The 15,512-nt window shown below is 45.0% G+C and overlaps 1 protein-coding gene across 1 annotated transcript in view; it reads right to left on the bottom strand.

Annotated features, from left to right (window-relative positions):
• LOC122541720 overlaps positions 1-15,512 on the bottom strand; it is a 195,831-nt gene that overhangs the window by 89,944 nt on the left and 90,375 nt on the right. Inside the window, exon 3 of the mRNA XM_043678608.1 lies at positions 1,032-1,538. Coding sequence (XP_043534543.1) covers positions 1,032-1,538 — 507 coding nt within the window. The remainder of the gene's footprint in view (positions 1-1,031; positions 1,539-15,512) is intronic.

Genomic DNA, 15,512 nt, shown 5'->3' with positions numbered 1-15,512 from the left:
CCAATGGGCTGCGAACTGGCAGATGGAGTTTAATTCAGATAAATGCGAGGTGCTGCATTTTGGGAAAGCAAATCTTAGCAGGACTTATACACTTAATAGTAATGTTCTAGGAACAAAGAGACCTTGGAGCCCAGGTTCATAGCTCCTTGAAAGTGGAGTCGCAGGTAGATAGGATAGTGAAGAAGACATTTGGTATGCTTTCTTTTATGGGTCAGAGTATTGAGTACAGGAGTTGGGACGTCATGTTGCGGATGTACAGGACATTGGTTAGGCCACTGTTGGAATATTGCGTGCAATTCTGGTCTCCTTCCTACCAGAAGGATGTTGTGAAACTTGAAAGGGTTCAGAAAAGATTTACAAGGATGTTACCACAGTCAGAGGATTTGAGCTATAGGGAAAGGCTGAATAGGCTGGGGCTGTTTTCCCTGGAGCGTCGGAGGCTGAGGGGTGACCTTCTAGAGATTTACAACATTATGAGGGCATGTACAGGATAAATAGACAAAGTCTTTTCCCTGGTGTGGGGGACTAAGGGGCATAGGTTTAGTGTAAGAGGGGAAAAATATAAAAGAGACCTAAGGGGCAACATTTTCACATAGAGGTTGTTACGTGTATGGAATGAGCTGCCAGAGGATGTGGTGGAGGCTGATACAATTGCAACATTTAAGAGGCATTTGGATGTGAATATGAATAGGAAGGGTTTAGAGGGATATGGGCCGGGTGCTGGCAGGTGGGGCTAGATTGGGTTGGGATGTCTGGTCGGCATGGACGGGTTGGACCGAGAGGTCTGTTTCCATGCTGTACATCTCTATGACTCTATAACTAAAATTCCTTATTTTTCAAAGAAGAAAAAAAAACTTATTTCACATTGACACAGTTCATTTACCCAGATGATAGTCACAGCTTAAACTGTATCATTAATGTTTCTATCAGTCCAAGCAATAGAAGATAATGGTTTATTTGATTTGATTTATTTACTTATTGTCACATGTATTTTGTTACAAAGGGCAGTGAAAAGTGTTGTATGGTGTCACCACTCTCTGGCGCCATCTTAAATCACAGATAAATAAACCAAAACATAGAATATAAAGGCAAAAAAGTAAAAGCATAAAGAAAGTGTTCACTTTGCAGTTCTTGTTGTTACGTGCTCCTCCATGGGCCACGGGCGTGGTGGTCAGGTACAAGTCCCCTTCATTGTGCCGCTGCTGTTGGATTGAAAGTCGCCCATCCTTCAGCACCATCTCACCTCCACCGATGCCCTCGCCATGGTGAGTCTTTGATGGATCTCGCCAGATACTGGACTGGCCCAAACGTGACTCCACCATCGCCATGAGTCTGTTTCGGGCCCAACACGTCAATGCAGCCACTGCCAATGCCGCCTGGTCACGTACTGGGCCCAATCGTGACTCCACTGCCAACCCCATCAATCTACACAGGACGCAGACGCCACGGGGAATCCAAACTTGCCGCCACCTCAACAGCAGCCACGAGTCAGTGCTGGGTCCACTCACCGCCAGCAATGCCATTGTCATGACAGGGCTCTTCAACAGGCAGTTAGTAAAACAAAAGAGAAAGAAAAATGAGAAAGGAGAGAGAAATAAAGAAAAGAAACAAAAAGAAAAGCGGATGGAGCAGACAAATCCCAGGCTCAGAAGCCCTAGTCCACCGCCATCTTACTGCAAAAGAGTGGAGTCAAGGGTAAAGGGAAACAAGCAAGAAAGTGGGATTGGGACCAAGACCCGATCAACCACGATCCTACTGAATGGTGCAGCAGCCTCAAGGGTCGAATGGCCTACTGTTCCTATGAGAGTCTTACTCACAGAGTCACACTGGATAGAAACAGGACTTTGGCCCATCATGTTTATGCCGACCAAAAACACCAAAATACACTCATCCAATTAACCTGAACTCAGGCCATAGCTTACCCCAGCATTTTAGGTATTCATCCAGACACTTATTAAATGTTGCGAGAGTACCTGCCTCCCGTACCCTCCCAAGCAACACATGATAGACAGAAACAGATGAAGAACAGAAAGAGGGGGAGAGAAAGAGTTTTCACTCTCTCCATTGATGTGTTTGAAGACAGAAGCCATGTCTAAACCACTGTGTTACCTTCCCGCCAATCCACTGCCACCCCTGATCTGACCAACGTATTACAAGGAGATACGGGAGAGGTTTTGAATGTATTAAGTGTCTGAATGTCCTTGGGGGGAGTACCACATAGGTTTACAACAATGATACCTGGACTTCAGGGGTTAAGATATGCACAGACATTATACAAATTAGACTTGATTTCATTCGAATTTAGTAGGTTAAGGGGTGATGTGATCAAAGTCTTCAAGATCTAACAGGAAAAGGACAGGATAGATAAAGATAAATTAGTTCCATTGGTTGCAAATTCTAGAGCTAGAGGATATAGTCTAACAATTAGGACCAGACTGTTCAGGATTGATGTTGGGAAACACTTCTGCACACAAAGGTGGAGAATATTTGGAATTATCTTCCACAAATTGTGAAACTTGAAAGGGTTCAAAAAAAAGGATTTACAAGGACGTTGCCATGGTTGGAAGTTTTGAGCTACAGGGAGAGGCTGAATAGGCTGGGGCTGTTTTCCCTGGAACACCAGAGGCTGAGGGAAAGGGTTCAAAAAAAAGGATTTACAAGGACGTTGGAAGGTTTGAGCTACAGGGAGAGGCTGAATAGGCTGGGGCTGTTTTCCCTGGAGCACCAGAGGCTGAGGGGTGACCAGATAGGGGTTTATTAAATCATGAGGGGCATTGATAGGGTCTTTTTTCTCAGGTTAGGGGAGACCATAATGAGAGGGCATAGGTTTAGGGTGAGAGGGGAAAGGTTTAAAAGAGACCAAAGGGATAACTTTTTCACAGAGAGGGTGGTACGTGTATGGAATGAGCTGCCAGAGGAAGTGGTGGTGGCGGGTCGAATTACAGCATTTTTAGAATTATAATTAAAATCCCTACTGTGTGGGAATAGGGCCTTTGACTCAACAAGTCTACACTAATCCTCTGAAAAGCATCCCAGCCAGACCCATTCTCCCACCCTATTACTCTACATTTACCCCTGGCACATGCACCTAACCTACACAACGGGCAATTTAGCATGACCAATTCACCTTACCTGCACATCTTTGGACTGTGGGTGAAAACCCACACAGACACGGGGAGAATGTGCCCAAGCATGGAATCGAACTCGGGTTCTTGGCGCTGTGAGGCAGCAGTGCTAACCACTGAGCCACTGTGCCACCCTTTAAAAGGCATCTGGATGGATATATGAATAGGAAGGGTTTGGAGTGATATGGGCTGAATGTTGGCAAATGGGATTGAGCTAGTTTAGAATATCTGGTCAGCATGGATCAGTTGGACCAAAGAGTCTATTTCCATGCTGCATATCTCAATGAGAGAAAGTGAGGACTGCAGATGCTGGAGATTAGAGGCTGAAAATGTGTTGCTGGAAAAGCGCAGCAGGTCAGGCAGCATCCAAGGAGCAGGAGAATCAACGTTTCGGGCATAAGCCTGAAGAAGGGCTTATGCCCGAAACGTCGATTCTCCTGTTCCTTGGATGCTGCCTGACCTGCTGCGCTTTTCCAGCAACACATTTTCAGCATTTCCCAATGACTCTATAACAGCACTTGATGCTATCAGTCGTTTATTTTAAATCTCAGTTAGATCAATGTTTGTTAAGCAAAGGTATTAAAAGATATGGGCCAAAGGTGGGTACATGGAGTTAGGTCACAGGGTAGCCATGAATGGCAGAACAGGTTCGATGGGCTGAATGGCCTACTCCTGTTTCTGTGTTCCTATGATTTTCTACTACATTCTCCTGCCTTCTTGGTAAGGTGGTGACTATCACACCGACAGCCTAATAGAACTTTTCAAAAGGGTATTGGGGTCCTGACACCAAGATAAATTCTGGGTCCACAAGTCTATAGGATCAGATGTAGGCCATTTGGCCCATCAAGTCTGCTCCACCAGTCATGAGTGAATTGATAATCCTCCACTCTATTTTGCCACTTTCTCCCCTCACTCTTCATTGTCTCACTGATTAAAAATCTATCTTTCTCAACCTTGAACAGATTTAATGACCCAGCCTCGACAGCTGACTGCAATACGGTATCCGCAGATTCACATATCTCTGAGAGAAGAAGTTCCTCCTCACCTCTGTCTTAAACAGGATTAAATTCTGAGAGCGTCCCCTGTAGCCCGAGACTTCCCCACAAGGAGCAACAATTTCTTCACGTCAAGGCCCCTAAGAATCTTGAAAGTTTTAATAAAGTTGCCTCTTATTTTTCTACGTTCCAATGAGTACAGGCTCAACTTACTCAATCTCTCTTCATAAGACAAACCCTTCATATCCAGGATCAGCCTGTGAAGCTTCTCTGGACTGCTTCCAATGTCACAATATCTTTCCTTCAATAACAGGCCCAAAACTGTTCACAGTATTCCAGCTATGGTCTGACTAGTGCTTTGAGCAAAATCTGGTCTGACTAGTGCTTTGAGCAAAATCTCATTATTTTTATACTCTATTCCCTTTGAACTAAAGGCCAGCATTCCATTTGCCTTCCCTATTACCCAGTGAACTCAGATGCTAGCTTTTTGTGACTCGTGGATGAAGATTGATAAATCACTTGGCCGGTCCCCAACTCACGCTTGAACTTGTCACTATGGCGCTGCTAAGTTTAAATGTTAATGGGCTGATTCACCAGTAGGCAAGTTCAACATCCAATAAGATGGTCAAGGTAGGTGGCAGCCATTTTGGAAATTGCTGCTGCCTTACTGAGAAAGGGGCAGGAGGATCAAGATGGTGAAAGTGGCTATGGACATTAAGTTGAGACTTTCAACTCAGCACTCCTCAGGTTTCAGCAGAAAGTGCAGACACAAAAAAAACCCCTTCATTTCACAGCGGTCCTGACAGCTGTGTGCTAACTTGCACCAGATTGTTTGGCTTCACCTGGAAAGACGATTAAAAATCCCATTCTGTTCCAGACAAGCTAATTAATAAGGTCCTTAAGGCCCTCAAGGGTTTGTTAATTGGCAGCGAGCTGGTTTCCTGCCCTCTTCCCCCTGCAGAGATTTTGAAATTGGAAACTGTTCCAGAATCAGTGTGTTCCAGTGGCAAACTCTTGGAGTGCAACTTTCAAATCGCGTTGGCATCCATTTGAAAAATCCAAACTACAGAGTCATTACAGAACACCAGGGGGCCAGTCAGCTTATCAAGTCCATGTCAGCATTTGTAAAGAAATTCAACTCCATTTCATTGCCCTTACACTTCCCCTCTTGGCCTACAAACTTCTTTTGTCCCTCAAGTGTCTATCTTATTTCTTCTTGAAGTCATTGATCATTTCTCATTCCAATGCCCTCACAGGCAACTTGTTTCAGGTTATTACCATTCAATACACAAAACAAAAACTTTCTCCCTCACGATACCTGTCAGCTGAAGTGCAGATGATAAGCGGGTATGAAAATGTGTCGAAAAAAGCAAAATATAATAAATATCTGAAAGTCCAATAGCTGAGACAGAGATAGAATCATTCGACATGGAGTTAAGGCATTATTTTTAGCACAGTTAGTACAAAAAATAGTATTTTAGATAAAGAGTCTCATTAGATAGTTGCCATAAGAATTATGAAACCACTGAGCACTTCATGCAATATTCAATTCTTCACTCAGCGGAAGTTATTAATCTGATCTATCTCAAAGAGTTAGAGATCCCAACACTCAAAACAAAACATAATAAACTGAATCTCAGTAGAAACCACAACTTGGCAGAGCAGGGGTTAATGTTGAGATGTTACCTATCTCCCTGAAATATTATCCTTGACAATTCAGGCAGTGATAATTAATTTGTCTATTCCCCTTGTCTGCAGACTCCCATTTATCCATGTTTTAATGAGAGCTTGCCTTCACTATCAAACATCTTTGGCTTTAGTTAATTCTGAATACAAGCACAGGGCACCAAGGCCCACCTAGTCTCATTGACCATGTGGATGGCTGTGTCCGATTACATATATAGGCCACCCTTCCTCCAGATCCTTTCAAAGACACTACAGCTGAAACTGTCTTTATATCAGATGTAATTTATCAGATATCAGCTTTGCCGCAGTAATAGCACCCTCAACTCTGCACCAGAGAAATGGAGGTTCACGTCCAACTCCTGAAACACATAAGTAACCTAAGCTGACGTGTCACCTCCTCAGATGTGCTGTCTTTTCATCATAGAATCCCTACAGTGTGGAAGCAGGCCATTCAGCTCATTGAGTCCACATCAATCTTCTGAACAGCACCCCACGCCATCCCTGTAACCCTGTAGTTCCCACAGCTAATCCACTTAGCATGCAAATACCCAGACACTATGGGCATTTTAGAATGGCCATCAATCTGACCTGCATGTTTTTGGACTGTGGGAGGAAAACGGACCACCTGGAGGAAATCCAAGCAGACAGGAAGAGAATGTGCAAACTCCACACAGACAGTCACCTGAGGCTGGGTGAACTTGGGTTCCTGGCGCCATGTGGCAGCAGGGCTAACCACTCAGCCACCATGCTGACCCAAGATGAGGGAACGCATTTGGCAGGATTCAAACAGGCGTGAGGAAACCCCAATCAATTTCTAGTCCATTGCCTTAGTCGCTCAGCCACAAGTACAGACATGAGGCACTAAAACAAAGTCCCACCTACATCCCCACATTTGTCAACCAGACAAGACAATCACAAGTAAATTGTGTGCTATTTTGGCAACCTTGCTGTGTACTAATTGACAGCACATTTGACAAAACAATTACAGCAAATACTCTTCAAAAATACTTCATTCACTCTCCTTTTCATCATCCAATACTTTTTTATTTCTATCTATTCTATAGTAAACTCTCCACATCCTGCACCTGAATCAAGAGGTGAGAAATTGGGGAAAATCTTATTTAATCCCAAATGAAACAACTCATATTTAACAGATATGCATCCTATACAAAAATTAAATACTGTGCCTCATTGTGTATGGACCTGCATTTAAGAGAGATGATAAACACGCACAATGACACGCGCAACATTAATTCTCTAATAGTTTGTCCCAAAGGCCAAGCAAAGCCTTTGACCTCTCTCTATCACATTGGCTAAGGTTACTATGAGTTTACCATGCTTTCTTCACCTTGCCCCTCACCTGAGGTGTAGTGATCCTCAGGTTAAACCACCACCAGTTGTCTCTCTTTCTCTCTCTCTCTATTTCTGCTGCCAAGGTGCAGTGGGGAAAGGCCACCATGTAAGTTTAACAAGGGTTTTTTCAGTTATCAGAACCTCGCGTCGCCTTGCCGAATATAAGCACGTTCCTGCATGAGGAAGAAACACCTTTGGATTTTGCAACTGCAGGGAATGTCAAATTCCAATGTTTATTTTTCTTGGTATGCAAAGGTTGTGAAGAACTGCTTTAGAATCTGCGAATGTTGATCAAGATTTCAGTTATTTTTAAGGTATATTTTTGCAATAAAAGAACTAGACAGCAGCGCTATGGTCCTCTGGAACACTGGTGACCTTACCTTTCCAATCCATGTCACGAAGCTCATTTCTATCTAACTTTATAACTTTCCTCCATCCAGTATTCATTTCTTTTTATTATTGAATGTTTAGCATTTGCTGCAATGTAGTCACACTAAACTGTCTGGTCCAAGTGAATGTTGGCAAGATATTTGGCTGTGGGTAGCCTCACATCTATGGACAGGAGTCACTGCTTAACAATGGGCAGCGAAATTCCCAATGGATTTCAATCCATTCCTTCCTGACCATGGGTGTCAATTATGACGTCCAAATTGAGATCCCGTGAAGTAAGTAACCAGTGCACAGGCAAACAAGCTTAGCTCTGGAGTTGCTATTTCAATCCCCGAGTCTCGAACAAATTTACTTGTTGCTCAGCAGGTTTCTCTGGCTGTGCTCTGCATACTTTTCTCAAAATACATTTCTACCTGCCTCACAATTCAAATAGCTGCTTGCTATTCCTAACAAGTGACACTGTGATAGCAATCACAATTCCCGAGGGATGATGAAATCCCACTGCACATTTAAACAGGCAGTTTCTTCATGGGAAAAGACTTCAGCTAGTCAACTCGAATTACATCATCAACTCCCTCGGCCATATTCACGTAACTAAGAGACTCGCATAATTTTCTCTCTCCTGTAAATCTTAATTATTTTTCCCACAAGACATTAATCGTTCTTTAATCCGTTAAAGCTGAATTATTTCTGTAAACCAGGGACTATTCCAGTGAGTTCACCTTAGACCTCAACAATAAAGATCAGATTTTAAACAAAAGTTCTGGGAGTCTAAGAGAGAAGGGTGTGATACTGAACTTGGCAGTCATGTCTCTCTGGAGAATGCTGGAGAGGGATCTTTCGAGGTTATTTTATCATATTTCCCAAATAGTCTCTCATACATTAAAGTGACCTTTTGTCAGCCCTAAATCAGTTTGAAGGCATTTCAAGTTCAAAGCCATTTTTTTTACAAAAACACACCACACTCCATCTGGAGGACTCGATGGCTTTTGCTGAATGCAACTATTGTTCTTGCACATAGCTGATGTAGGCTGTGCAAATATTCCTGTCACTAAACCACACCCTGTAAGAACCTCTAAAAATAGAATTTGCAGCCCAATGAGAGGCCATTCAGCCCACCACAGATGAAAAGTACTAGCTCTCCAACTCGAGCTGTCTGCTGCATTCCCATCTGTATTTATTCTTTTCCTTTTGACAAACTAATCAAATTCCCTGATATTGCCCCCCCCCCAATAGTTAGTTACTATCAACATTCAATGGTCTTAAGAGTCCCAAGAGTGAAATAATCTTATCCATCTGTGCCTTGCAGCTTTCTGCTAAGAATCCCAAGTCAAAGTGCCCTTGCTACTCCTTTCACAAGCACTTGAAATAATTCTTCAATATTTATTCTCATCAGATCTTCCCTGGCTTTGAACACACAACTGTCAATGTTGAATTTTGCGTCACACTCATATATTGGGGCAAATTAATTCAGATAGAGGCAGATTGTAATGGTACCCTAACTAACGAATGCGCCAGCACCCTGGTCAGCTTTAGGATAACAATTCTCTCAGGTCTAAGAGATGACCCCTCTGGTCCATTTATCACAATTATATACAACAGAATAGGATTAACAATCACCCCTGGTGATACCACACATTTTGGAAATTGTTTTTTATAGCATGGATGACCTATCAGTCCATCATTACTATGCTACCTCTTTGAAAGAGTCATCAAACTCAATTCTCTCCCCTCTTCTTTTACCAAAGCCACCCAAAACAAAAATGTTTTCACATATGTACCCAGTTGCCATCAAAAGTAATGACTGAATGTGCATTAGTCACTTTCTCATCCAAAATATGAGAAGATTTGAATAGATTTGGGCTACGCAAAAAGCCCAGTAGGTTTAAACACATGATATCCCAAATCTTTATATTAAACGTAGATGAGACAATTTGTTGAATTTAGGTTATTTGTGGTTGGTTAAATTATAAGTGAGAGAAATGGCTCTTAAAATTGGTAAAGCGGTTCGGGGGTTTGAAGATGATTTTCAAATTTGCTAAGAATGTTTAGAAAGAAAAGACCATACTCTTAGCAAAGAGGTTAAGATTGGATTTAACCAAGGACAAAAGTAAACTGGAAATTGTAAGGGAATTACTCAAACTCAGAGAAACAAACAAGTGCAGTGGTGGACAGTGAGAGCCTTTTTCCTTGGATGGTGATGGCTAGCACGAGGGGACATAGCTTTAAATTGAGGGGTGATAGATATAGGACAGATGCCAAAGGTAGTTTCTTTACTCAGAGAGTAGTAGGGGTGTGGAACGCACTGCCTGCAACAGTAATAGATATGCCAACTTTAAGGGCATTTAAATGGTCATTGGATAAACATATGGTTGCAAATGGAATAGTGTAGGATTGATAGGCTTCAGATTGGTTCCACATATTGGCGCAACATCTAGGACCAAAGGGCCTGTACTGCGCTGGAATGTTCTATGTTCTAATATCCCAAACCAATTTTTTTTCCTTCACCTCCCCTTTGGCTTTTGTGTCAATGATCTTAAATCTCTGATATTGACTTACAGATTGCCTGCCAGTAGGAGAGTTACCTCCTATCTACACACACAAATGCCCTCATAATTTTGAACACTTCTTATTAAACTGCCCCCTGTTCTGTTCATTCACTGTCGCTGGGTCAAAATTCTGGAATTCCCTCACTAATGGCATTGTGGATCTACCTCCAGCATGTGGACTGCAGCGGTTCAAGAAGCCAGCTCACCCCCACACCTTCTCAAGGGGCAACTAGGGACAGGCAATAAATGCTGGCCTGGCAAGGGATGCCCATGACCCAGACGTGAATTTAAAAAATGAATTTCCCCTTCATTCATTCACTTAACCAGTGCATCTCAAACATTTGTCTTACTGTGAACCTGTATCAAGTTTCAAAAATGGGCACAAGACTTCAGTGAGAGTGTTGAGAGTAGAGGAGGGATGGGAAGATGTGTGAGAGCATAAGATCAGGGCGGGGGGATGATGAAGACACCTATGTGAGTAGATGCAAGGTGAATCCTATGATACAGGATGAAGGTTTATGAGAGCTGGGATGGTGGGAGGAGCTGTGAGAGTGGGTGTCCATTCAGAACACACATTATCAAAGTACACCATTCTCCAATAAAACCTCCCAGTGATTAAAGCTGTAAGATTCAGAGATAGATTCTAATAGATTTAGAGCTCTAATTAATTCAATACGTAGTTGACAAAGGAAGTTTGATAGAGCGATGCAGACTGCAGTGATGGTCCAATATCTTGTGTAGTTATCTTGGGGCAGCACGGTGGTTCAGTGGTTAGCACTGATGCCCCAGGGACCTGGGTTCAATTCCTGCTTAGGGCAGCTGTCTGTGTGGACTTTGCACATTCTCCCTGCGTCTATGCGGGTTTATGCCCACAATCCAAAGATGTGCAGGTCAGGTGAATTGGCCATGCTAAATTGTGCATAGTGTTAGGTGCATTAGTCAGGGTAAACATAGGCTAGGGCAGAGGTGGGGAACCTTTTCATGTTGGAAGACCGCATTATGTTAGTTGTAATCGAAGAAGGCTGCATCCAAGAAACTTCAATTAGATATTCTTCAAAATTCACATTATTTTGTAAAAAATCTAACTACTATGTACTAACTAAAAAAAAGAAAAAAAAAGTTAATTCTAAAGTTAACTAACCTTTTAGCGACTTTGTTGTGACTGCTTTTTGTAGGAAAGTATTTGAATATTTGGTTGCAGCATGGAGGTCTGCAGTTTTAGCCCTTATGACTTAACAATTTTTTAATTGTGGCGGTCAGTCTGTGAGGATTATTTCATTGAATTTTCTTTTACTCTCTGGTATTTTAAATACATTCATTTTAAGATTAAAATAAAAATAATAAAGGACGAAATAAAAACATATTAATAAAAAATAAAAGATTTGTTCTGCAAAATTTGGATTCATTCAGAAGGCCACACACAATGGCCGAGAAGGCTGCAGGATCCCCACCCCTGGGCTAGGGGAATGGGTCTGGGTGGATTGCTCTTCAAAGGGCCGGTGTGGACTTGTTGGGCCGAAGGGCCTGTTTCCACACTGTAGAGAATCAGGTATTCCAGGATAATCAAGTTCAGATTGATTCTTCAAATAGAACACTACAATACAAAGCAGATTATTTAAACAATGACATAGATTGTGTCTATAATTTAATAGAAGATATCAGGCAACCTTTAACAAATATGGAGATAGTAGTCAGGGGATTAATTTAGTCCAAGAGGCAGGATTTTAGGAGCGTTTTAGAAAATGAGATGAAAATCAAGATGTAGTGAGGCATCAGGACAGATGTGGTCTTTACATCACCACTTCTGATAGCTTTTCATTTTTTCTTCTTTCAGGAAATGGGCATCACTGGCAAGGCCAGTGTTTGTTACCCATTGCCTGGTTCACTGGGTCTATTTCAGAGGGCAGTTCAGATTCAAACACACTTGCTGTGGCTAGGGAGACCAATGTGAGCCAGGTCTGGTGCAGATGGTGGAGTTAACTCCCGAAAGGAAATCCTTGTAAAACAGAATCCCAGGACTGACACTGCACGTTGTACTGGGTGAGATAATGCACTGGTTACTGGGTGTGACTCTGCGTGCTGGTGAAACACTGCACTGGGCGCTGGGTGTGACACTGCACTGGCTACTGGGTGAGACACTGCACGTTGTACTGGGTGAGACACTCACTGGATGCTGGGTGTGACTCTGCATGGGTGCTGGTGAGACACTGCACTGGGTGCTGCGTATGACACTGTACTGGCTACTGGGTGTGACTCTGCACTGGGTGCAGGGTGTGACTCTGCACTGGGTGCTGGTGAGACACTGCATTGGGTGCTGGTGAGACACTGCACTGGCTACGGGGTGAGACACTGCACGTTGTACTGGGTGAGACACTCACTGGGTGCTGGGTGTGACTCTGCACTGGGTGCTGGGTGTGACGCTGCACTGGCTACTGGGTGCGACTCTGGGTGCTGGATGTGACTATGCACTGGGTGCTGGGTGGGACACTGCACTGGGTGCTGGGTGGGACACTGCACTGGGTGCTGAATGAGACAATCACTTGGTGCTGGGTGTGACATTGCACGGGGTGCTGGGTGTGACTCTGCACTGGGTACTGGGTGTGACTCTGCACTGGGTGCTGGGTGTGACTCTGCACTGGGTGCTAGGTGTGACATTGCATTGGGTGCTGGTTGTGACTCTACATTGGATGCTGGGTGAGACAATCACTGGGTGCTGGGTGTGACATTGCACTGGCTACTGGATGTGACTCTGCACTGGGTGCTGGGTGAGACACTGCACTTGGCCTTGGTTGTGACTCTGCACTGAGTGATGAATGAGACAATCACTGGGTACTGGTTGTGACTCTGCATTGGGTGCTGGGTGTGACTGTGCACTGGGTGCTGAGTGTGATATTGCACTGGCTACTGGGTGTGACTCTGCACTGGGTGCTGGGTGAGACACTGCACTGGCTACTGGGTGTGACTCTGCACTGGGTGCTGGATGAGACACTGCACTGGGCGCTGGTTGTGACTCTGCACTGGGTGATGAATGAGACAATCACTGGGTACTGGTTGTGACTCTGCATTGGGTGCTGGGTGTGACTCTGCACTGGGTGCTGAGTGTGACATTGCACTGGCTACTGGGTGTGACTGCAATGGGTGCTGGGTGTGACACTGCACTAGCTACTGGGTGTGACTCTGCACTGGGTGCTGGGTGAGACACTGCACTGGCTACTGGGTGTGACTCTGCACTGGGTGTTGAGTGAGACACTGCACTGGGTGCTGGGTGTGACACTGCACTGAGTGCTGAGTGTGACTCTACACTGTGTTGTGTGTGACTCTGCACTGGGTGCTGGGTTGACACTGCACTGGCTACTGGGTGTGACTATGCACTGGGTGCTGAGTGTGACATTGCACTGGCTACTGGATGTGACTCTGCACTGGGTGCTGGGTGAGACACTGCACTGGCTACTGTGTGTGACTCTGCACTGGGTGTTGAGTGAGACACTGCATTGGGTGCTGGGTGTGACACTGCACTGGTTACTGGGTGTGACTCTGCACTGAGTGCTGAGTGTGACTCTACACTGTGTGTTGTGTGTGACTCTGCACTGGGTGCTGGGTGAGACACTGCACTGGCTACTGGGTGTGACTCTGCACTGGGTTGCTTGGTTGAACTGCACTGGGTACTGGGTGTGATTGCACTGGGTGCTGGGTGAGACACTGCATTGGGTGCTGGGTGTGACACTGCACTGGGTGCTGGGTGAGAAAATCATTGGGTACTGGGTGTGATGTTGCACTAGCTACTGGGTGTGACTCTGCACTGGGTGCTGGGTGAGACACTGCACTGGCTACTGGGTGTGACTCTGCACTGGGTGCTGGGTGTGACACTGTATTGGCTACTGGATGTGACTCTGCACTGAGTGCTGGGTGAGACACTGCACTGGGTGCTGAGTGTGACTCAGCATTGGGTGCTGTGTGTGATTCTGCACTGGATGCTGGGTTGACATTGCACTGCCTGCTGGGTAGACTGCACTGGGTGCTAGGTGAGACACTGCACTGGGTGCTAGGTGAGACACTGCACTGGGTGCTGGGTGTGACTCTGCACTGAGTGCTGAGTGTGACATTGCACTGGTTGCTGGGTGAGACACTGCACTGGGTGCTGGGTGAGACACTGCACTGGGTGCTGGGTAAGACAATCACTGGTTGCTGGGTGTGACATTGCACTGGGTGTTGGGTTTGTCTCTGCACTGGGTGCTGGGTGTGACTATGCACTGGGTGCTGGGTGTGACCCTGCATTAGGTGCTGAGTGTAACTCTGCACTGGGTGCAGGGTGTGACACTGCACTGGGTACTGGGTTTGACTCTGCACTGGGTGCTGGGTGAGATACTGTACTGTGTGCTAGGTGTGACTCTGCACTGGGTGCTGGGTGAGACACTGCACTGGGTGCTGAGTGTGACATTGCACTGAGTGCCTGTGGGAAAATATTTGCTAACCCACGATAGGCCCACAAAAGCAAAATTGGCCAAACTGAACCAAAACACACACAGAATTCTCAAGCAGCTCACAAGCTGAATCAGACAGCACGCAGACAAGGGAACACACTTTAAGCTCCCACAAACATGACTGAGCACCACAGGTATCTCAAAAGTCCCAAGTGCAGTTTCACAACCCAGCAATACCAAAGCCACACAAAGAGCAGGTCAGACTGAGAGACACTAGCAAGGACATGCTCCAGGCACAGGACAATGGAAGCACCTCACCACTTCAGAGGAAACATTAACACCTACCTGTGAAGAGGAATGGAACCATTGATACTGTCAGGTTGTTGCATTGTGTGAAGGAACAGGACATTCATCCAATATTTGTTTTCCAATTAGCTTCCTTGTAACTAGATTACTCCATTTCCAGATACACTGTAGCATCCCATTTCTTAATCAGTCTCATTGTGCAGCATTACTATAAAACTAGTCTCATCCTCAGCTCTGGGAAGAGAAATCTGATCTACCTGTGCAGACTGTCAGTTCTGTGTCAGCTGGTCTGTTTTCTCTTCCAGTGATATCACTTGCAATAAACTGTCAATTTCACTTCGAGTTGTGTTTTATGATCTCTAACCTATTGGGAAAATTTCTCCGACAGTGCCGGATTTGACTGTGCACTGGGTGCTGGGTGTGACTTTGCACTGGGTGCCGGGTGTGACACTGCACTGGGTGCTGGGTGTGACTGTGCACTGGGTGCTGGGTGTGACTCTGCACTGGCTACGCGGTGTGAGTTTGCACTGGGGCTTGGTGAGATACTGTACTGGGTGCTGGGTGTTACTCTGCACTGGCTACGCGGTGTGAGTTTGCACTGGGTGCTTGGTGAGATACTGTACTGGGTGCTGGGTGTGACTGCACTTGGTGCTGAGTGCGACTCTGCACTGGGTGTTAGGTGTGACT

Source organism: Chiloscyllium plagiosum, chromosome 38 (assembly GCF_004010195.1).
Source record: "Chiloscyllium plagiosum isolate BGI_BamShark_2017 chromosome 38, ASM401019v2, whole genome shotgun sequence".
NCBI lineage: Eukaryota > Metazoa > Chordata > Chondrichthyes > Orectolobiformes > Hemiscylliidae > Chiloscyllium > Chiloscyllium plagiosum.
The sequence above is the reverse complement of the archived record's forward strand: the minus strand, read 5'-3'. Positions and strand labels throughout refer to the sequence as shown.